The 25,514-nt window shown below is 40.3% G+C and overlaps 1 protein-coding gene across 2 annotated transcripts in view; it reads left to right on the top strand.

The window, feature by feature from the left end:
* The window catches only part of CPLX2 (complexin 2), a 1,020,782-nt gene extending 998,264 nt beyond the window's left edge, over nt 1–22,518 (top strand). For both annotated transcript variants that reach the window (XM_044068948.1, XM_044068949.1), the window contains exon 4: nt 21,492–22,518. In XM_044068948.1, coding sequence (XP_043924883.1) covers nt 21,492–21,689 — 198 coding nt within the window. In that variant the 3' untranslated portion in view covers nt 21,690–22,518. The remainder of the gene's footprint in view (nt 1–21,491) is intronic.
* Nucleotides 22,519–25,514: the final 2,996 nt, after the last annotated feature.

Raw genomic sequence — 25,514 nt, 5'->3', positions numbered from 1 at the left:
GTGTCAGTAGGACATAAGTTATGATCATAAGAGCAATGCCTAGCTGCTGATTGCCTGCCAGGGTAAAAATGAAATAAGTGTACTGCAGGGTAGTTAGATGATGCAGTGTTAGGAAAATTTAATGTCTAAGGATGCCCAGTGCCATTTCTTCATTTAACTGTCTGCTTACCAGGAAAAATGTTGCTTAGAGCTATATAGATCAAAAGAGAGGAATTTATTCAGTGCAAAAATAAATCACTAGTATCTTAATAATGAATGTTGTCCAGTAGTTATTTCTCAACTAAATGTAGTTATCTCAAGAAAATGATGTTAATAAAGGTGGCTGTGTTTTCTTGTTTCTTTAATTTAAAACTTATAATTTAAGGAAACAGTTTGTATAAAATAAGTAAACACATACAGAAACACATTCCATTTATACACACATCAGAAAAAAGCCAAAGTTATTAGTTACTTATACTAATCACTTCCATGTAGCACAGTGGTGCAGCGGTTAAAGCTGTCCCCTCACAGCAAGTGGTTCTCTGGTTCAATTATCGGCTGGGGTACCTTTTGTGTGGAATTTACATGTTCTCCCTGTGTACAAGTGGCTTTTCTCCCACAATCCAAAGATATGCAACTGGAGCATTTCTCCCCGGGCCTCTGCTGAAAACAGGCTCTGTCCTAGTCGGAGTTTCCCAGTCAACAAATGTTAAATAAAAAAATAAAAAAATGTTGTGTGTCATTCTATTTTGTGTATGTAGCATGGATATGTAACTTACTCAGGAAAAATGCTTACCCTGTACGACATCCTACTTAGTCTGCCATCATAAAATCAGGGACTGTACAAAATGACTGGGCCATCCGGCCATTTATGCCGGTGTGCCCACCTTTAGTCATTACCTTCTTTTTCAAGGAGCAATAGTGCTGTCACACTTGGAGTGAATTCAGGAATACCCATTCCGTTGTCTAATTCCATCCACGATGTGTCACAATGGTTGACTTGGAGAAGAAGCTTGTTGCACAGAAAGTGTAGCCATTGCATGATAATTCTGTCTCTCTCCACCATGATTTGTTCTAGTGCTCACAGGACTGTTTGATTTGTGGAGAAATAAGAGTTCTTGCATTGCTGGATTCATAATGGCTGACAAGGGAAAGCACATATCACCCCTAGAGAGTCTATACAACACTAAATACAAGGGACAAGGCATACAGCCTCTTTTGATAGCTCAGGTTCTTACATCCCATGATTTTTTTTCTGAGGAACCTTTGGGGTCTCTCCAACTGCTTGATATGTTTAGTAAGATAAATCACAAAATGGATGTAGTAGTCTATGATAGGTGTGATCAGTGGAAAATATACATGAGTGATGACTTCTTTGGACACAGGAAAAATATCATTTGTGATCAGCTGTGCCAGTCAGAAGACTTTGCTGACCACTATTGCAGCATGCCAGTCAAAGGAGATGGAGTTATTTACCCTTGTTCCTAGGTCTCTCACAACATTTTCATTTTGGAGTGGGTTGTTTTCTATACTATGAACTGGATGGAAGTTTTGTTTGCCAAATGCAACAGTAGTGCATTTTTTAGCATTTACTTCTAACCTGTTTTCAGAGCACCAGCTACTCGCATGTACAAGTTCATTTTGTAGCTTCTGCATATCGGAAGGGGATTTATATATAGCACTTAGTTTGCAATCATCATCAAACTTGGTTAACTGAAGTTCATGATTTTTGATATGGAGATAAGAGAAATATATGCCAAATAGCAAATACCCCAGCAAGGTCACATGTGGTACCCCACTGGTTAATTTCATGCTGTATGAGCCTGTGCCTGCCACCCTCACAGTGTGGGGTCTGACTCATTGTACACACTTGTAAACAATACAGTATAATGTTTTTGCAGGAGAGACTTCTCTTCTTGGACCTCTCATGTGGGGAGACCCTCACCTTATTTCAGCTCTTGATATATTATCACTGTCTGTCATAAGACAACAGTGAAGAAAAAGGCAAATTCCTTATTTTCACTTAACCATTATTACATGTACTAGAAAAAAACAAAACATTTAAACAGTATTTTTCAGGGAACCAAGGACCATCCCCCCCCCCCCACACACACACACACACACACACACAAACACTCTAAGCATCTTTAATTTTAATAACAAACAGTGGGAAAGAAAAAAATCTTAACTTCATTACCTCCAAATTCACTTCACAGGTTTTGATCCAATGAAATGTGTAATGAAATCACTGCTTCAGCAACTTGTGCAGACTACTGCTTGAGGGAAACATCCCCCCAACACACACACGCAAGCACTCTTAGTTTTATTACAAGAGGAGATATTGAAGTTTCTAAAAGAAATACAGTACTCATAATTGTCCATTAACATTAAATGATGTTACAATAAGGAAGTTTCAGCAAGAACATTATTCCTATAACATGCTAAACTAACAAGTATGTATGCTATGCTGATGATTATCATATTCAATAAAAAATCTTACTTTCAGCTTTCATCACAAGGGAAATGGTGGCACATAGTTGAATCAAAAATTCTAGTGATTTGTGTTTTAAATATGTTTGAATTATTTAAGCAAGATAAACTTGTAAAAAAGTATTATGCTTTGAGAACGGGTATCATCACTAGAAATTGCTTAGTTTTCCCATTTTATAAAACAGTATCTTCAGAGCAGTAAAACAATGTTATACAGCCATTGCTATGATTTGTCTAATATAGCTTTACTATAAAAGTGAGGTAGGACTAAGGTGGTACTCCTGCTTCTGCTGCTAAGCGAATTTCCCACAACACCTTTGTCAAACCTAGTGTACAGATGAAGATTACTTTTCCTAGTCATTCTAGGCTAGGCATTGTGAATCTATCAGATTTGGAGATGCTAGTCAACCGTTTTAAGTCATTACAGATCCTGAAAGTTCCATCAGGATTTAGGGTTAATACAATGGAGTGTTCAATTCACTTTTAGACTCCTCCATTACCTTCATCTTAAGCATTTTGTATTCACACAATGCCCTGCCAGTCTCTTTTTAAATAAACTGTCTCTCCTGGTCTAGTATTAGTATGGTATTGAATCAAATTTATTCTGCCAGGCAATTCTGAATTGAGCAGTGGTATTGGCATAATCATTGTTCTTTAACACAGATTATTGTATTTCTTCTTTCTGTGACTTGGGTACAATATCAGCTGTGTGAACTGCAGTCATTAGAATCAGTTTTGTTTCTTTACCAGATTCACTAATCTCTTTTGTTTAGTTGTCTAACTGAAATTTGCTCTTCCATCAATGGGTTCAAAATATTGATTTGGTATTATCTGGTTGGCTCTTCACTTATGAGTCTGTCTAGCTAGGTAACTTTTCCTCATTTGTTTCTATTATTTCAAATCGACCCTGACATTTATCCAAAATGTTGTTCTTTGCTTAGGTGACTAAAACCTGCCCTCCTGCTTTAGATCATGTGATTCTTGCATTTTATCATACACCCATTGCTTGGGAACCTGAGTTCCTTCCATAAGTTCCTATACAGTGGGCATCACTACCTCTAACTGCATAATGTTCTAAGGCACTTATAAATTGGTTTAATGACTAGCAGAACTGAAGAAAAGGGAACACCCACTGAAACAGTCATCTAATATCCCTCAATGGTGCAGGATTAAACCTGGCTGATGCTACTGCACTTCTCTAATGTCCAGTAGGAAGTAAGGTATTAACTGGTCTCAGTTTTTGCCATCTTTCTCAATAACCTTTCTTGGCATAGACCTTAATGTGCAGTTGAAATGTTCTTAAATCCAAATATTTTCAAATGATGTAATAACGTTTTTAGTTATTTGACCTTAAAGCATTGTCATGGTTGACACATTATCCTGCACATAAAAGGACTCTCCTGATCAATGAATATTTCCTTAAATATCACTGATGAGCACAATGGCTATAATTTATCTTTTGCTTTACATAATGGGATGAGTTCTTGGAATTTAGTTCCATAGTCCAAAATAACCAAAATATATTAGTGTCTTGCTAATGCTCATTGTAGTGTCATTGACTGGCATCTGTATGATTGGTATGGGAATCAAAGGATTTTCAATATCTTCATGATTGACTGTGTTCTGAAACTCAATATATCCAACATAAAGGTTCTCATTTTTTTATTTTTTATTTTTAATTAGGTAATTCAGGGCATTAAAATGCATTTGTTTTAGTCTTCTGCTTTCCTCAGATGTCCCTCCTAGTGCATGACTGTGTTAATTGCATCACTGGGTTTCTAAAATAATTGAGCAGTGATAGTGACATAATATGTTATCTTCTATTCTCACATGCTCTGTACAGAAGGTAATTTTGTAACACTTTGCATCCTAAATCAGAGATATCATTTCCCTTGCTATGCACACCATGTCATTTTCCAATGGTGTCTTTTTGAAATGTAACTGGTTTACCTGAAGGCCATTTAAGTCAAGGGCTTCCTCAGTGTCAGCATGTCATGCAGTAGAGTGTGCAACTGTATTCCTATTAATGCAGCCATTGTGATGTCATTAACTAACACTTCACTTAAAGATGATAACTCTTACCAGTATGCTTTAGTATCAGTTGATATTACTGCATTGTCTGATTGTTCTTGTCCCCTTTATTCGTGAATGTTATTTACAGAATCCATTTCCCTGCATTTCTTACATTTTGGCTAAGCATGAACATTAGGGCTCTGTTCAAGGGTTATTTGTCTCTTAGCATACACCGCCTTCTCACTCTCTTTCTCTCCTTTAAACTGAAGTCCCTCTTCAAAGGTTTTATCTTAAAGTTTACTTTTATTATTTACACACAGATACCCATGTTGTATAGTCTTCACTTATTTGAAGCATCTGTCTTACAGTGATAGATGTGAATTTGTTAAGAACTCTGAGTAGGTACTGCTTCTCCTGCCTTAATTACTGTATATACTGCTTAAAATTCCCCATTTCTTGGAATTTCTATTTTAGTTTGATAGAATAGTTGACATTTGTGTAATGTACAGTTTCATTAATTTCTAAATTCATTTCTCAATAATACACCCTTTCAGAGAGTGTTCCCTTTTCTTTAGTTTTGCTAGTCATTGAACTCTCTAGTGTGTTACATTTTCTGGTTGCAATGAAACTTCTACTCCCTGCTTTGCAATACTTCCAGGAAACAATATTTCAGTGTATAGGTTAGACATATATTCTGACATATTTCTCTGACTATGATAGGTTCTTCTTCTCTTTGAATTCCTTACTAAATGTTTTTAGCTTTCGACCTGTCTACAGGTAAGCACTGATCTGTGTTGGACAAATAATTATGTGTTTTTTGGATGCTCTTCCCATTTTTTTGTGTTTTGTAGGCTTATTCCCCTTTCCACACTGCTATTGTGGTCTGTCAAAAGACATGTCTTCTTTGCATTACCTTCACAACAGTTTAAACTGGATAAAATCATTCCTTTTTATCATGACATTTGTTAAACTGGGAATGACACCAACTGGATAGACTACTTTTTCAAACTCAGTTTGTAATTCTATGTAAGCAATGTGATACCAATGCTTTCATTTTTAACAGTTTTTGCTGCTGTGCACTTGGTTGTAGCACATATGATTCCAGACCTGACATCTTAATTCAGACTTACCTTTTCTCCAACCACCACTCCCAGTTACTTGAAGCTGTTAACCTGATGAACTATTTCCATTCTATCTCAGTTTCCAGCTTCTTCTCATTTCCACCATTTACTGTCATTACAACTGTCTTATCCATACTCAGTTTCATCCCATGTGCCTTCAATTTTGCATTCCAGCCATCTATCATTTGCTGACATTTCTGTACAATGTCTGTTTTCTAATGATGACCTGGATATGCACCCACTCCCACTGGAAACCCCTCTATCAGATGAAACACTCTCCATACCTGTGTCAGTGGGTCATTGTGCATATTTATTTAACATTTGTTGACCAGGAAAGTCTGACTAGGACAGAGTCCATTTTCAGTGAAGTCCCAGTGAGAATGTTCCAGATGCATGTCTTTGGAATGTAACAGGACAATGGAGCACCTGGAGGATATCCACGAGAAAGCAGGGATGACATGCAGACTCCAGATAGAAGGCACCACAGCTGAGATTCGAACCAGAGAACCTCTTGCTGTGAGGTGACAATGTTAACCACTGTACCACCTGATAATAGATATACATTAATTTTATCAATGTTTCCAGGACTTTGAAGCATCACATCAGCTTGTTCTTGACCTTTTCATATGTTTACTCCAGGTGTAGGTGTGTCTGCTCAGACTCTCTCACCCCTTCCTTTTCTGGACCTTTTCATATGTTTACTCCAAGTGTAGGTGTGTCTGCTCGGACTCTCTCACCCCTTCCTTTTCTGGACCTTTTCATATGTTTACTCCAGCTGTAGGTGTGTCTGCTCGGACTCTCTCACCCCTTCCTTTTCTGGACCTTTTCATATGTTTACTCCAAGTGTAGGTGTGTCTGCTCGGACTCTCTCACTCCTTCCTTATCATTATCTCTCTCACTGCAAACATTGGCCAGGTGCACTTCATCTTGACATACATCATCGGCCAGGTGCACTTCATCTTGACATACATCATCGGCCAGGGGCACTTAATCTTGACATACATCATCGGCCAGGTGCACTTCATCTTGACATACATCATCGGCCAGGTGCACTTCATCTTGACATACATCATCGGCCAGGTGCACTTCATCTTGACATACATCATCGGCCAGGTGCACTTCATCTTGACATACATCAGAACTGCTTAATTTCTACCTTACTTTTGCCACACTGTGCGTTCATTTATCAGGCACCATTTCTAGCATGTTGTGCATTGTGACATGGGTTTGGTACCACTGCAATGCACAGAGTTGTGAGTATTCCCGTTTTTCTACATTGGTACTAAAATGCTTATTTTCCTCTCATCTTGGATAGGCCTTTGTCTCTGTACTGTTATTAATATCCTCAGGAGTCAATTGCTCCCTGACTCACCTAATATCTTAAATCATATTTTCTGTAACATAATATGAGCCTGTTGCTTTCCCTAAGTATATTTTCCTTTGTGCTGTTCTCATCTCTTGTATAGTGTGTTTTTTTTTCTCCTTCATTCTAGGCTGTGTCTGGGGCAGTGCACTTTCTATGGGGTTTTCTTCATTCAGAAGCTGGTGGGAGCACGTTTTTGTCCACCTTTGATGTCCTATGGAATAATAAGCAGATTGTTGCAATCATCCCTTATGAAGGGTGTCTGATATCTAGATTTTTTATTGTTTTCTGTCTGCCTTGCACCCTGATAGAGTTTCTTATTGGCCTCTGTTGAGTCACTTCCCATAAGATTGCAGAGTTTCTCCATGTCTTGCTCTTTATCCCTGTGATTGCTCTCTTTACCTACTTGTAAGCCAACTACTATTCCTTCTTAGCCTTGTCTGCCTTTTATATCTCATATTTTCCTGCACTCCTTAATTCTTGGATAACTTGCTGGATGACTGCATGCCACCAACAGCTTTCCTTATATACTGTACTTTCAATTCTGTCTTGTTCGCATAGCTGCTCTGTAGTCCTCAAACATGTTGTTTTGAGATACTGGCATTCCTCTTGAACTCCACTTATTTTCTCTATTTCACCGGGTGCAACAGCCTTGAATATTTCCTTAATTTCTAGTGCATTCACTTCATTCATCTTTCAGGTTTCAGCCTAGTCTGTCTTGACCTTAGAGCCTTCTCTGACCACTGCTTGCAGCTGATTGTGATCACTAGTCATTTACTGGTCCTGCTTTACTAGGAGTGACTCTGTAATCGCTAATTGTACCACACTGCCCATTACATACTATAAGAAAGTCTACCTGATTTGCATATTGACTGTTCATTCATGTGTTTTTGAGCCTGTCTTTCTTGCTGACCACCATAATGCCATTTGGCTGAGATAAACTTTTAGTTATGTACTTACCATAACTTCGGATGTATGGGATCCATCTCGCCTACATTCACAACAGATGGGTTCGGAGCCGATCCATCGGCTCCGACTCGGCAACTAATACACTAGCACGAAGTCTCTCATTGGCTGGGCTACTCCCTATCCCAGGATGCACTACACCTGCTTCCCCAGATCTTGTTTGTTCGCTTTCATACATCCATGCAAACACAGAAAAATTAGTAGTCACTATAACCAACTAAAGTTCTTCAAGAAAGATCTCCAAGAAAAAAGAGACTACAGCTCCTCTAAATCCGAATGGAAGGGGGAAGGAGGGTGGGTACTTATGAATGTGGCGAGATGGATCCCATACATCCGAAGTTATGGTAAGTACATAACTAAAAGATGTAATGGGATCCTATCTCGCCTACATTCACAACAGATGGGACAGCGTCCCTAGCACCTACATCCCGGTGGCTCATTGGAACACACTCCTGAGAACTGTGGAACCAAAGGAAGCTCTGCCTCGAGAAACCACATCCAATTTGTAATGAGAAATGAAAGTGTGCGGAGAAGTCCAGGTTGCCGCAGCACAAATATCATCTATTGATAACTTGGAGTGAAAAGCTACGGAAGTAGCCATTGCCCTGGTAGAATGAGCCTTGACTGGAAAGGGAAGGTCTTTGTTAGCCTGTGAATAAATAAAAATGATACAATCTTTAATCCATTTAGATATGGAGGTTTTGTTACTGGTTGACCCAATTTGTTCACTGCAAAGGAAACAAACAATTGATTTGATTTCAGCGTTTGAGCGGTTCTATTCAAATAAAACGCAGTTGTCTATGTACGTCCAATTGATGCAAAGTATATTCTGCGTTATTAGAGAATTCTGGGAAAAAGACAGGGAGTTCTATAGTTTGTTGAATACAGAAAGAGGAGGCCACTTTTGGTATAAATGCAGGGTTTAATTTCAATGAAACTCTATGCTTGTGAAAAATCAAATAGGGAGGATCAGAACAAAGAGCTTGAAGTTCTGAAACTCGCCTAGCAGATGTTATGGCTACTAAAAGGCCGTTTTCCAAGACAGAAATTTTAAATCACAAGTAGCAGCTGGTTCGAAAGGACGGGCAGTTAGGGCAGCAAGAACCATATTCAAATCCCAAGGGGGGACAGGATGAGATAAAGGAGGCCTAAGGAGCCAAGCCCCTTTAAGGAAAGCCTTACAAAGTTTGTGAGACATCAATGAAGGTTCAAATGAAGCATGAAAATTAGAGATCGCCGCTAACTGAACCTTAATGGTAGAAACTGAAGAGCCCGACTGAAAAAGGGAGGCCAGAAAATTCAGAACCTCCGATACTGGTGCAGTAAGAGGATCTATACCCCATTCTTGAGCCCAGAAGGCAAACCTTTTCCATTTACTGGAATAAAGTTTGATGGTGGAAGGTTTATGAGAAGAAGACAGTATGTGGACCACGTCCGGCGAAAGAGCATTGTCTCGGACTAAGGATGGAAGTGGAGTAACCATGCTGCCAACTTCAGGGACCTGAGAGACGGATGAAGCCGTCCTGACTGATGAGTCAACAGGTCTGGCACCGGATCCAGAAACCATGGACCTTCTATCGCATGCCTCTGTAGGAAAGGAAACCAAACTTGACGAGGCCAGTGCGGGGCAATCAAAATCATCTCGCTCTCCATGTAAATGGCCTTCTGTATCACCCTCGGTAGGAGGGGGAATGGAGGGAAGGCGTAGAGAAGACCGGGGGGCCAAATGTGAGTCAGAGCATCCCTGGGAATCTGTCCCTGAGAAGGAAACAGTGTGAAGAACTCTCTGCATTTCGCATTGTGAGGGCTGGCAAACAGGTCGCAGCAAGGAAGACCCCATCTGTCGAAGATTTTCGCAGCTATACCCTGGTTGAGGGACCACTCATGGGGTAAAAGAATGGTCCTGCTTAATCTGTCCGCAATCACATTGGACTTCCCCGGTATGTGCGTTGCCATTAGAAAGCGGTTGGTAGCTACGCCCAGTGCCAAAGTCTCATGGCTTCTCTGCATAGTGGGTAAGACCTGGTTCCACCTTGCTTGTTTATGTACCACACCACCGACATGTTGTCGGATAGGATAGTAATCGGGCCCTGTGGGAGAGCGTGATGGAGAGCTTGGAGTACCAATAGTACCGCTCTCATCTCCAGGACATTGATATGCAAATGCGTTTCCTGGATCTGCCATGTGCCTTGGACCGACCTGTCCAGGTAATGACCCCCCCACCCTACCTGGGAGGCGTCCGTAGTCACAGTGGCAATGGGACGTTGAGGTATGAAGGGTCGCCCCTGGTCGAGATTTGATTGGAGAAGCCACCAATGCAGATCTCGACGGCAACTTTCCGTGATTATGATTAAGTGGTTCAAGGGAAGTTCCTGATAAGACCATTGAACCGACAGTAGCCATCGTAAAATTCGCGTGTGAAGTCTGGCCAAGGGAACTAAAAGTATGGTCGACGCCATCGAGCCCAACAGTTGTAGGATCTGATGGGCCGGGGCTCTTTGTAGGGGGAGACAGGATTTGACTTGATCTTGTAAGACCTGAATTCTTGCTGCCGGTAAAAAGGCACGCATTCTTTTTGTGTCTAAGTCTGTGCCTATGAAAGTAATACGCTGAGATGGCTGTAGTACAGATTTTTGCAAATTGAACGTGATCCCCAAGAAACGGCCAAAGGTGAACGTGGCTCTGAGCACTTGGAGTAGTAGATGCTCGGAGGTGGCAGTAAGGAGCCAGTCGTCTAGATAAGGAAACACCTGGAATCCCAGACTTCTCAGGTGAGCAGTTACCACTGCCAGACACTTGGTGAACACCCTGGGGGCTGTGGTGAGACCAAAGGGCAGTGCTCGGAATTGGAAATGACTGACTCCGAGGCGGAAGCGTAAATGTCTCCTGGACTCTTGAGCTATGGGAATGTGATAGTAAGCATCCTGGAGATCTATGAAGCACATCCATGCATCTTTTTCCAGCAAAGGAAGAATAGATTGAAGAGTGACCATTCGGAATTTGGACTTCTTTACGAAACAATTCAATGAACTGAGGTCCAAAATGGGCCTGAAGTCCCCTGTCTTTTTTGGTACCAAAAATAATTTTGAGTAAGTTCCTGATCCGATCTGGTCGATGGGGACAGGCTGGATGGCTCTTTTTTCTAGCAGCTTTGAAACCTCTAATGCTGCCTGATCCCGCTGACTGGGTGGTACATCCGGGATTTCCCTTAAAGAAAGGGGGGGTTTGTTGAAGGGGATGATATAACCTCCGGTAATAATGCGAAGCACCCACTGATCGCTTGTTATGGATTCCCAAGCTTGTGGGTGCGCCACAAAGCGACCCCCGACTGGCTCCGGAGTTGCACAGTCGGGCAACAACTCAGGAACGCTGGTTGTATGAAGAACCATGAAAGGAATCGCGGTCTCCAGAGTTACGGGGGCCTCTGCCACCTCTGGGGCGGCGTCTTCCAAAATCCCCCCCCCCCTGCCTCTGGAGGGGGAATCACTGGGTGGAGTAGGGAAAGACTTCTGAGATTTTCTAAACCACATTTTCCCTCCTCTCCCAGCCTTGGGGTAAGGCCTAGAAGGAGCGGAAAATCGGGCCCCAACGGCAGTCAAAGTCTTGCCCTCCTGCTCACACCGAGTTAGTGTGTCCTTCACCTTGGGTCCAAACAAAGATGACCCATCAAAGGGGGCGTCGGCGAAGGAAGACTTGAAGGCCTCCGTGAACGAACACAAGCATAACCAGGCTTGTCTCCTGAGGGCAACGCCTGTTCCCGCTGCTCTACTCGCCCCTTCGGCCGCATATGAAATGAGCCTCATGGATGAGTTAACAATAGAAAAGAGGGTAGTCATCTGTGCGCCAACAGTCGGGGCCAGCGCCTCAGGTAGGTTACCAACAAGAGAGTCATTTAGCTCTTTCAGAAGATCCCTTTGGAGCCTCGTAAAATGACATAAGTAGTTCAGCGACCGTAAGGTAAAGGCCGCTGAGGACAGGGTACGCTTCCCGTACATATCCATACTCCTAGAATCCTTATTAGGAGGATGAACAGACATCGAAGCCTCTGCCCATCCTGCTGTGTGGCAGAAGCCACCACCAAAGCATCTACAGGCACACCCTTTGTGAGAAATTCCTTCTGGGGGGGGGGGCTGACAAAAATTTATTGGGCCTCGCAGGCACCGGTTCCACAGAATCAGGGTGTTCCCACACCCTTCGAGAAACCAAATCAAGGAGTTCATCGAAGGGCGGAGACACCCAGGAGGCGGAAGGCTGGGCCCCAAAGGCCTTGAGGAAGACTGACTCCTCAGCTGAAGGGGTTTTGGCTTGCCAGTCACCTCTCTGTCTCAGAATCTCCAAGATATCTGAGAAGGAGATATCATCCGAAGATGATTTGGGGGACCCTTCTGCGTCATCGAGGTCAGTATCCGATGTAATAGACTCATCTTGGGAGTCTACGTGCTTCCTCTTACACAATCTCTTCCGTGGGGGTTCGTCCAAAGCAGTTTCGGACGGACCACCCGGAAGAAGGGAACCCCGATGGGGTATCCTCAGGCCCTGGGGCCCGCTGCCGGGGCTGCAACACAACAGAGGCACCAGTCTCCAAATCTAGGGACGGTGAGGTAGAATCTTGCTGAACCGGCAAAGGCATGGCCAGCGCGCTCCTCATGGCCTCAAAGGCCGGACCTCCAGAATCCAAGGAGGTCACTGGTCTAGAGGCCACGATGGCACTGGGAATTCCAGCAGCCGATGCTCCGAGAGGAAGACTAGGCACCGAAGCACCCAATCCCAAAGTATTCCCCTCGGGCCCGGCTGAAGAGGTCGCAGTACCAAACCCTGAACCGGAGGACAGGGTAGGAAGCACAGTCGGAACCGAGAGACCTCGAAGGGGTCTCTGCTCCGACCGTATGGCTCCGCTTTGCTCCACCACCACCGACTCCAACGGCTCCGAGGAGGTTGGAGGAGGAATCAAATGTGTTGGAGGGGGGATCGGCTCCGAAGCTAACTGTGCTGGAGCCGAGACTAATTTAGTAAACACTGGAGATTGGAATAGCCTCTGTAAAACCCTATCCAGGTCCGAATCTGAAAGTCTCGATGATTTAGAGGAGGTAGACAATCGAGAAGACTTTCCTCTCAGCTCTGAGAGAGAAGGGGACCGGCTCCGAAATGGCTCCAATGCTATTGGCGCCGACTCCACCACAGCATGGACCACCATCGGCACCGAAGGAGCCTTCTCCGGAGCCGAGGGGGAAGAGTCTGAGCTGCACACTTCCACCGGCTCCGAAGCCATTGGAACTGATGGAGGTGATTCACCTCTCGATACTCCAACTTGCGGCTCCGAAAGCAATGGAGCCGAGGTAGGAGGTATCGAGGCAGACCCTTCGACCCTCGGCCCCGAAGTCAGTGGAGCCGAGGAAGAAGAGGTCAATTTTGTCTTTTTAGAAGTCGGCTCCGACAGACTTGTCGGACCCGACGATCTTTTCTTTTTGGAAGCAACAGGTAGATCTAAGGCTTCCTCAAAAGAAGGCTTGATAAGCCCTTTCAATATTAATTTGTTCTTGCGTTCTTGAAGAACTCTAGATGAGAACGCATGACAGACGCTACAAGTCTCTTGCAGATGTTTCGGCCCCAAACAATAAACACATACTGAATGACTGTCTGTAATGGACATTTTATATTTGCACCGAGTGCATTTTTTAAAACCTGACTTTTGTTCCTTAGACATGATACAGGCCACAACAAGTACAACTCTAAGGAAATACTACTCTACCACAACAAGTATAGCACTACACACAAATTGCGCCAACTGAAAAGCGCGAGACACACTGGCGTGAGTACTGGTGAAAGTTTACCTCACAACAATTTAAAACAAGTTAAACAGCCCAAAGCCCTCTAATTTAAATGGGCTTTGCCCAAAAAACAACTAACCAAAAGTTAATAAAAACTAAAAGCACTCAAAAGGTAGGGCAAAGGCCCTCTAACTTAAACGGGCCTTGCCCGACTGAACAAATTAAATTTTTTGTAAACAAGCACTCAACAAAAAAACAATAAGAGCTAGTAAGAAATAGCTGTTAAAACAGCTGTTTGGTTAATATAGACAAGAATTCCCTAGGTCAAGGACCAATAAGGTAAAAAGAACCACTTAGCTCCAGCCAAGTCGAGACCACGTCCAGCTTGTTAAGCGGCAAACGAGATCTGGGGAAGCAGGTGTAGTGCATCCTGGGATAGGGAGTAGCCCAGCCAATGAGAGACTTCGTGCTAGTGTATTAGTTGCCGAGTCGGAGCCGATGGATCGGCTCCGAACCCATCTGTTGTGAATGTAGGCGAGATAGGATCCCATTACATCAATTGTTTATTGTTTGGTCATCTTTTCACTGATGACTCTATACCCCAGATCAAGCCGGCTAATGGTCCATGGAGGTCAATGCTCTACTATGCTCAACAAATGTGTAAGATAAAATAAAGTTAATATAGCTATATGTGCATGTGTATATCAAGATAGGTATCTATCTGTATTTATATATCTCGTCAAATAGCAAAGGCTCAAAGTCTGGCATACCCTCTCCAAAATACTTGAAAAATGTATTCAAAAACAATTGCTAAACTAACTCCTCCAGGAAGAACTCTTATCCCCACACGACATGGCTTCCATCCTTCTCATAGTACTAACACTGCACTTCTAACCTATATAGATACTGGCAATAAAGCTACAGATAATGGTAAACTAGTCTCCTCCTTATTTCTAGACTTGTCTAAAGCCTTTGACACAGGTTGTCACAGCAAACTTCTACTTCAAATGTCCTTATTAGGTCTCTCTCAACCCTCCCTTCTATGGGTCAAAAGCTATGTAATCCTATAAGTATCAGTCAGTAAAATGGCACTCCACCCTCTCTCCATACCTCATAGTCACCACCAGTGTGTCACAAGGCTGTATTCTTGGTCCCCTCCTCTTTAACATTCTCACTAACACCCTCCGCACATTCATACAGCAGTCCTCTCTACTACAGTACACAGATGACTCAATACTCATTTGCACATCTGTCAACATGGCAGACCTCCAAAATATTACTTAGGAAGCTTTAACAACAACTGAAACATGGTTTTGTAACTCACAACTGATCCTCATCTCTAAAAAAACAAGCTACCACTTCTTCCCCCAAATACCTCTCCCATGAAAAAAAAAAAATAAAGTTCTCTCTCTTGGCAATACAATCATTAAAGTTCTTCTCATAACAAACTATTAGGGGGTAATAGTGGATGATAATCTTACATTTGACTTGCATATACAAAACTGCATAAGACAAACTCATCAAAAACGAGGAATGCTTTACAGAGCCAAAAGCTTTCTCACCAACACAAATAAAATTACACACACACTACTTATCTCCTCCCCACACTTTTTTATGATGCTGCCATCCTTACTACCCTCCAAGTTTCACACAAATTAAAACTTGAATAATTCTATAACAGCGTTGCTAAATTTGAAGTAACTACCCCTTTTTAGAACCCACCACTGTATAACACTAAAAAGCCTAAACTGCTTAGAAATGCCACATAAACTAACATATAAACAGCTTCTGACCACCTATAAAATTATCCAGAATATATCTGCTTATCAAGCACTAATTAACATTCGACACAACTATGTTCCTAGTCGGTCATTACAATCCAGGGACCAAAAACTCCTGTCTGTGCACAAACCTATCAAATCTCCTGGGCATTGTCTGTACTCGTACCAAAATCTCCTGGGCATTGTCTGTACTCGTACCAAAATCTCCTGGGCATTGTCTGTACTCATACCAAAATCTCCTGGGCATTGTCTGGACTCGTACCAAAATCTCCTGGGCATTGTCTGGACTCGTACCAAAATCTCCTGGGCATTGTCTGTACTCGTACCATGTTGCTAAGGCCTGGACATTGTCTGTACTCATACCATGTTGCTAAGGCCTGGACATTGTCTGTACTCATACCATGTTGCTAAGGCCTGGACATTGTCTGTACTTGTACCATGTTGCTAAGGCCTGGACATTGTCTGTACTTGTACCATTTTGCTAAGGCCTGGACATTGTCTGTACTCGTACCATGTTGCTAAGGCCTGGACATTGTCTGTACTCGTACCATGTTGCTAAGGCCTGGGCATTGTCTGTACTCGTACCATGTTGCTAAGGCCTGGACATTGTCTGTACTCGTACCATGTTGCTAAGGCCTGGACATTGTCTGTATCCGTACCATGTTGCTAAGGCCTGGACATTGTCTGTACTCGTACCATGTTGCTAAGGCCTGGGCATTGTCTGGACTCGTACCATGTTGCTAAGGCCTGGGCATTGTCTGTACTCATACCATGTTGCTAAGGCCTGGACATTGTCTGGACTCGTACCATGTTGCTAAGGCCTGGACATTGTCTGTACTCGTACCATGTTGCTAAGGCCTGGGCATTGTCTGTACTCGTACCATGTTGCTAAGGCCTGGACATTGTCTGTACTCGTACCATGTTGCTAAGGCCTGGACATTGTCTGTACTCGTACCATGTTGCTAAGGCCTGGACATTGTCTGTACTCGTACCATGTTGCTAAGGCCTGGGCATTGTCTGTACTCGTACCATGTTGCTAAGGCCTGGGCATTGTCTGGACTCGTACCATGTTGCTAAGGCCTGGACATTGTCTGGACTCGTACCATGTTGCTAAGGCCTGGATATTGTCTGTACTCGTACCATGTTGCTAAGGCCTGGACATTGTCTGGACTCGTACCATGTTGCTAAGGCCTGGACATTGTCTGTACTCATACCATGTTGCTAAGGCCTGGACATTGTCTGTACTCGTACCATGTTGCTAAGGCCTGGGCATTGTCTGTACTCGTACCATGTTGCTAAGGCCTGGGCATTGTCTGTACTCGTACCATGTTGCTAAGGCCTGGACATTGTCTGGACTCGTACCATGTTGCTAAGGCCTGGATATTGTCTGTACTCATACCATGTTGCTAAGGCTTGGAACTTCTTATCTCTATCTAGCAGGCCAATAACCTCCCTCCCATCCTTCAAAAACATTCTGAAAGACTTCATTTAATTCCTGTATAAACTGGCTAAAGTTTGTCATTGTGATATAACTCATATCTGTTCTTAACCAGTCTGTTCATTATTATGCCTAATTTGGTACAAGTATTTACACTGTAGCATTTTTTGTGTTATTTTTAAAGGCTGTAAAATGATTGTTCTTAAAATGTTTTGTAATACCTTGGAGCTTTTCTCCTTGAGGCTTCATTGAAAATGGGCTCCTACCTAGTCGGACATTCCTGGTAGTCAAAGGTCAATAATAATAATATATATATATATATATATATATATATATATATATATATATATATAGAGCGAGAGAGAGATGAGTACGTATTGAATAGTTGAATAAACAATAATTGCAGTACAAGCAAAGCAGATATCTTTGTATGCTTATATGTCTGTGTATATGTATGTGTTCCGAACAGCACTTTTCTGCTGGTTAGAGCCCCTTAGAATGGTTCACAGCTGCCTCTTATGAATGAACATTTGTTTGAATGGCTTCTTAATAAGCACTTCATAAAAGGTGGAATATGGTCGGAGACATCATTCGTGCCTCAGAAAGTAATAAAAATGGCATATGCAAATTAATTTCAAGTAAAATGTTTCGGTTTAGCATTTTCTCTCCCAGACAAGGATATCATTGTCTAACAATAATAAAGCCAAATGGATTCCTAGTAGACATAAAGCTTATCTCAAAGTGTCCTCTCAGTTATTTAAACTCTTGCACTCTGTAGATCAATATGTATGTATACTTTTATAGGTTCATAGGTAGGTACTAGGCTATCAGCCCAAGGGCCTATGTAAGCCTTGCCAACAAGGTTCCCTGGCTTATGCCACCCAAGAAAGTTATTTTCCTGTGCCCCTGTCGAGCAGAGCCACAGAAGTGATCCCTGGGGTGTATTTCTTATTTCCCATCCACTCATCAAGATTTTTCTTGAAGAGTACTAATGAAGAACTTTGCTTGACATAGATAGGTAGCTTGTTCCAGAGTATAGGAAGTCTCTGGGACAGGAATCTATCCCTCTAGCATGTCCTTTTTATTGTGGTGACAAGGTTTAGGTCCCTAGAGCGTGTAGCTCAGAGGGATTGGGATTTCTTTAGGTGTAGTATGTCCAACAGCTCTGGGTTTGACATAGCTTTATATGTTAGGCAGAGATCACCTCTTTTTAGGGACTTGCACAAGTGAATAAATACTGTGAACTTGTGAACCTGACTGCCATTTTGTAGTAAGCTGTTGAGATGTAAGCATGTATGTCCATGTAGTCTGTCACTTAATCAGTTTGTTTATATATTGTACTGCTGCTATACATCCTGATGTGTTTGTATGTAATAAAGCATATAAATGAAATACCCCGGTTGTTTGTCTTCAATTGTAAATGAAGACAAGTGACACACTCTGATTCACTTACTCATTTAGCTGCTAAACACACCCAAAAGAAATTCTCCTGAAACCTTCGGAATCGGGACTATAGTGGACCTGTGCTTAAAACACCACTAACCTAACTTCTGAGTACCAAACACTACTTCAGCACATTTGGATCAAAGCTATGGAATCACTCCTTACTCTCTTTCCTATCCATACTGAGCTGAAATCTGACACGTTAAATCATTCTACAAATAAATACCATCATTCAGGGTACATAGCATCTTCAGTCACCTCTGATTCACTTTCTCATTTAGCTGGGTACACAGATTCATCCCCCAATGGCTGCCCCTACTCTAGAACAAGCTTCCAGTTCAGGTGAAGTAGAGGCCATAATAGACCCTTTTTAAGCATAATGTGGATGATTGGATGGGTTACTGTAAATTCATCCCAGATGTCTCACTTACATCCCTTCTGGACAGGGGCAGTAGTTGCTGAATTAGATCTGCTTATATCATTGATACTAGAGGGAAACAGATTAAAACGTGGTTAGGATTGTAAGGGCCCAGTGCCATTAGCCTAGTAGCCTCCTTTGATCCTAAGATATTTTTACATGCAATGTTCAGCTGCCATTATGCTATTACCGCAACACTTTTTATCACCCACTCTAACCTCTTACCTCTGTTTCACCCATACCAGCCATCCTTCTGAATTCCTTCCCCAACCCTCCTTTTATAATTTTTTATTATTTGTGTATAATGTATATCTTTAAATATGCAATACAATATATAGTGGTGCAATATCATACAACCCTCTAAGTGTGTTACTGCACTGTATTACATTTACTATTTGAAAGTATTCAGTTGTACTTTTGTTTTGAAACTTTTTGTAGTTCTAGGCTAGGAATACAATTAGCCCACTGAGATCAGTGCACTGTCCCAAAAGACACATTTAAATAAAATAAAAGAAATAAGTAAAGGTGTGAGGATCTCTTTCTTTGTTCGTGATTAGGCTGCAGCAACATTTGAATTCCATGGTGTTCATGATGTTAGTACAACTGTACTTTTGAAAGTGAGTTTAATTAAGGGCATTATTCATGCTTAGAACTGTGTTTCAGAAAATATTCAGCCTTAAAGGTATGAGGAGCTATATTTTATAATAGGATTATTATTATATGCAGGACACAGTATCTATATTGCAGCATTTCCAAGCAGCATTTGCAATTAATGCATGTCACAGATTGTCTAGAGCTGTGTTCTTCAGTCGGATTATCACTAAAGGTAGCACAAAAGACATACAGAGCTCTGCAGCAGACCAGAATAATTATTAAAGGCAGTATACAGTGCATGTAGGGTTGTGTTATAGAACATACTCAGCATTAAAAGCAACATGCAGTCCATATAGAGCTCTGTTCTAGAACAGACTCATAATTAAAAGCAACACGCAGTGCATACAGATCTCTGTTCTAGAACAGACTCATCATTAAAGGCACCATGTAGTGCATGCAGATCAGTGCCCTAGTACAGAATCATAATTTAAAACAATATGCCGTATTGTATTTTACATGAGAGCCAGAATATGAAGCAATATTTCTTTGTGTTGAATAGTGGATACACATTAAAGATTGAACAGATAGCACATAGTTTGTACAAAACTATGTTTCTGAGCAGGACTGACATGAAACATGGCATGCATTGTATATATAGCTATGTTTAACAACACGATCTACATTTAAGGCAGTACACAGCTTGCAGATATGTTTGGTTTAGCTTTCTATTTGAATTCTTTCTTATTCAGAATGTTCATTTTTAGTAAATTTATACAACACTGTACTGCCTTAACTGTGTTTCTACTGTGACTAAAAGAATCTTATTAGGTCAACAGTACATATTAGTGATTCTGACCTGAAAGAAGAACTGCTTTCTCTCTGATGGAACATGCTGAGTGTAGTGGGGGGAGTTTATCCCACCACCCTATTGCTCTATATAGATTAAACATGAAATCACACAGTATTGAGGATACGGTGGTCCTCTTATGACAAAATACATTGAAATGCATTTTTGGCCTAACAGAAGTTGTTGAGACGTAATGTCTTCCTTAATTGTTAATTTTTGAAAAGGCTTACTGTAAATTTTTATTCTAAGTTTTCCTATTGTAACTAAGCTAGAAGTGTTTTTTCTTTCTTTCTTTTTTTTCCAAATTGGGCTACTGCCCTGTAATCCACTTGTGAAGTTCCATACACATTAACATAAGCCCTCTTCTACTGATCATCTTTGTCAGTAAAGGTTTCCAAAGGGAAATTTCTAGCGTATCTCTCACAAAATATTAATTGAAAATAATTGAAACAGTTTAGAACTGCAGAGCTTACAAAGGTGCTGTAATAAAAGCTGTAACAATAACATTCAGATTTGGATTGTAGGAAAACAGAGGTTCCAAAAATGCCAGTGTTAGTTATTATGTTTCATTTGTTGGCTAGATAAAACAGACCTTAAGCAGGCAAGTTAATATTATATTTTACTATTCACATATACACTTAATTTTTGGACACTGCATTTTACGTTATTTTACCTTTGCTCTAATTGCTGTTGTCATGAACATAAGATATACTCTAGAAAAACAAATATGCCGGTGGTTCATAACTCATCATAGGTTCATAGATGGGTACTAGGTTAACTGCCTTGTGGGCCATTTTAAACTTAGGCAATTTACCTATGTGAGAATCAACACCTGCACCTTGTGTCTATAAGGTAAACACCTTAACCATTATGCCAGCCTTCCACATTAATTTAGAACATCATGTCGATGGAGAACACATTTTATGGATGTGATGTGTTAAAGAACGACAGTATGTTATAATTTTGTTACAACTACAGAAATTCTAGAAAGCTGCACTTCTGGTTGTTCAGTATCAATGAATAAATAAATATGTTTGGAAGGTTACAAGAGTAGAAGACAGACTGCGGAATAAGACATACTGGATTTTAAAGGTATTGTTAGTTGAGAGTTACTTAAAACAGATAGGAGAACCTCATTTCTGTTAGTCTAATGTGTGATATGAAATGAAAGGTGTATGCATGGCAAACATTACTGTAGAAAATACATTCCGTATAGATTTGACATAAAACATTGATAATCTTTTCTTTGTCTTTGGTGTTATGCATGCAGTACGGTCTCAAGAAAAAAGAAGAGAAAGAAGCAGAGGAGAAAGCTGCAATGGAGCAGCCCTGTGAAGGAAGCTTGACCCGTCCGAAGAAAGCCATTCCAGCTGGATGTGGTGATGAAGATGAGGAAGAGGAGGAGAGTATTCTTGACACTGTTCTCAAATACCTTCCAGGACCTCTTCAAGATATATTCAAGAAGTAAACTACTTGGAAAAGACTGTTTACTGCATTGATACTTTTATGTTAGATTATACTTGGAAACATTAATTTTTATCTCATTCAAGATCATTTAATATGGACGTCACTGAATTGTCATGTATCTTTCCTTCTGCCACAAGTGAAGCTGACAGAAGGGTCTCAGAACTGCTGTGTTTGGTAGGCTAATCAAATGATTTACATAAAATGTGTCAATGTTTTAAAAAAGTGTTAAGGCACAATATATTAATAAGGCAATGGTACTGCTGTGTGGCAAGACTTGTTGCGTGAGCTTGGTTGTGGATATAGGAACAGCCTGAGTAATGAGAGAGCCTGTAACTCCAGCACTATCACACAAGTGTCAGGCCAGGGGAAAGACATTGATTGGTTATTTAAAGCCATGCAGCTTTGCAGAGTTGTACATAGAATCATTGGCCTTCTACGTGGTTATGATCTGTTCTAGGTAAGACTGCCTCTACCATTTCACAGGACAATGCTTATTGTATTCCTAACATTCTGCTAAATTATAACTGCACTCTTTGGATTCAATCCCTCATTTTGACTCCGCAAAATGAGGAAAAGGAGATGCATTTTCAGTGGCGTATATTCACGCGGCTGATATGCACACTTCATTTCTGAGATCCTATCTATCATTCTCAACTCGACTGCAATAGAAGACTTGTTTTAAAAAAAAGGTAAATATTTTTTGTGCCTCTCTTTATTGTAAGCCATGGTGAGAGAAGGTATTCAAACAAAGGGATTTAGAATGGATTTTAACTTAAACCAATGTCTTTTTTTTGTTTGATAAATAAATAAATACAGATATGTCAGGCTTACTCCATTGTATGTGCTCATTAGATGGTAATGCTGTTCATTTCATATGTGGAAGTATTCATTTTGTTTGGCCTTAAACCTATGTGCATTGTATTGCAAAACGTTGCATTGCTTTTCAGTTTCGTCTTTTTTTCAAATGCTGGCATTGCATTGTCTATTTTTATATTTGTGCATATATACTCATGTGTGAAGCCAGTAACCATTATAAGCATTTTTTTTGTGTTCTGTGCAGATTCATAGACATGAATTAAAACAGTCAACAGAGCTTTCTGCTGAGTGATGGCCTTCTACTGACAACATATCTGTTGTTCAGCCATAAAAAAATCTAAGCAATTGAACAACAAAATCTTTCAATAAAAGTCATGAATCCCAGTGATAATGCAAAGGTGCTTCCTTAGGGATATATAGTATAACTGAACCAAATCATAGTTTGTCATTTATTGTACACATTCAAAAAAGTGAAACACTATGATCAGACTTTATTTGACAGGTTGCAGTAACCATTGTGTGTGCTAGTCCGTAAAGGGAAAAGTATAATACATTAATGAATAATTTACATCCTAACATGCAAGATTATTTCTATGTTTTAAATTATTTTCGAAATGCAAATATATCATTCATTTACATTCTCAAAGAAAGAAAATGTATGCCAGTGAAAGTTAGTCCTGTAGTAAAGAAATATTTACCAGGGATAAACATAATGTATACAATCATGAATGCAGTACAGTGGAGTATCAGTAGAAAATCTAAATATGTTCTTATTTAGTTAAAAGTTGCATATTTTAAATCTGGCATACTCTCAAGTGCATAATACCTGCAGTCTGAAAAGAATTTCCCTCTTATAGTGATTTCCAAATGTTTTTTGTGTTACAGTGAAATAAGACAGTAAAACTGCTGGTTAGAAAAATGCACAACTATATAGAAACAGCAGTTCTATAATATTGTCACCAACAGGATGAAAGTGTTGGTCATGGAGGGAGCACTTTGTGGCTGCCACTATCACTTTAAATATAAAGGTATTACAAGGACTAAACAATTTCTAAGTATAGTATAGCTGTTCATTAAATTAATGACATATTTATAAAGGCATTTAAAAGACAGCAACACTCAAGGAGATACAGAAGTGATGATTGCTGAATACTTGATAGGCATGCTTTCAAAAGCATGAGAGTTTAGGGATTTAGTAGTACTAGGGTGGGTTATTGTGCAGAAATATCACTATTCATTTATTCACAGTAACTAGCATATTAACTATGTAAGCTGATTATCGGAAACATCAAATATTATGCATGTGATAGCAATGACACCTATGTTTGGAAGGCACTAACCAGAAGTAGGCCTTCAAAGACTCTCAGAGTAGAATCTGGAAATTCTGTGCAGTATGTCATTCTAGTTATTTGAAATGTTGGATAAGTTAGAAGGTTATCAGCTTTTTAGTAATCATCAGTGGGATCATTTTTATTACAGCTTGAATCTTTATATAACAAACTGCACTCTCAGACAGTATAAAATACTGATTTACTTCATTAGTAAAGTAAGGCTTGATTGTTGTACTCTTTGAGTTGTCTCAGTTATTTTATATCATATTAATATTACTCGGATACTTTATGTAAATTTTGAGCAACAATCGCATTAATCTTAAAAATATTTATTTCTCTAAACACATAGGATGCTGTATTTTTTTCACTTTTTTCACAGTGTAGAGCTTCACAACAAGGAAAAAAATGTGCAAAAAGTAACCCCGAGAAAGTGTCCTGACATTTGTGGATAAGAAATCTAAAAATAAGTGAATAAGTATAACTTTACTTTGTATATACACCAATCATTTTAATTACTTTATTTTAAGCTAAGAGTGCAAGTAATTTGTTCTTGCGATGTGTGTGTGTGTGTGTGTGTGTGTGTGTGTGTGTGTGTTTAGTTTACCACATTCTGAAGATGTTACAGGATTACAAAGCATTAAGAAAGCAAAGTAGTCATTCCCAGAAGGATTTCAAAAATACATGCGGTCATATATAACTGACCAATGTTTAGACACTGCTATATCATGGTCACACGAGTAAATGACAATTCATCTTAGAATACTGCACATCTGTATCATTAGGTCATATTTCTCTCTGATAAACTTCTTCTGCTGACTAAATAGTGAGACCCATTATGGCTAAATATTCTGTGCTATGATGAAGACTCATTTTAGAACACTAATGCTCTGAGGCAGACACTGAACAAGCATAAATTAACTGTACAATGCCCATTTGCTTTTCCAGTCATGAACAATCCAGGCCAAATGTATCCACACCATAGTCATATATGGCCATTGCATGAAAAAAAAAATGGAATACTGATCAGACCTGACAAAATTTCTTCTGGGAAAGCAGACAGAGTTTCTGAAAACTAAAAATAGTTTTATATCATATTAACTAGCAGAGTAAAGAAAAACTAAAATAATTGCATGACTGCACAGTGATGTCTCTGCCATCTCGAGGAAGGCATCATTATGCTCATGTCAGGAACTCTGCACAGAACAAATTATTTTATAAATCTGTTGCTGTCATTAATGTGTTTGCATGTACACTGTGAATAGGGAAATGGGTGAGTGGTTATTTCATACACTGGATTTCAGCAGTGTAAGTTATCTGTTCTTTTTGTTTTGGAGTGATAGTGTATTCTACTCACTAAAAGTGCTGCCATACCTTTGTCATAGCAACAGTTTAAAGTAATTTCCATTGTAAGTACACACAAGTATAAAAAGTGAGTAGTCACTTAAACTTTGTGCCACATTATTGTCTGGAATAGCCATCTGTGTTGGGCCTCTGAGAAACACCATGCCAAGTTTTGTTTTTCTTTTTTCTCATTTGAGTGGCACTTCCAACTTTATGATTCTAGAGACTGCACAAAAATATTTAACTCATTGGATGGATGAAAAAGGCAATCCCAAGGCTATGATGAAACAAATTGTTGATGTAATGCAAAGACCAAATGACAATATACTACTAGCAGA

The sequence above is a fragment of the Protopterus annectens genome, chromosome 4.part0 (assembly GCF_019279795.1).
Source record: "Protopterus annectens isolate FY-2018-M chromosome 4.part0, PAN1.0, whole genome shotgun sequence".
NCBI classification, from domain to species: Eukaryota; Metazoa; Chordata; order Ceratodontiformes; family Protopteridae; genus Protopterus; species Protopterus annectens.
This window is presented reverse-complemented; position numbering and strand designations above follow the sequence as displayed.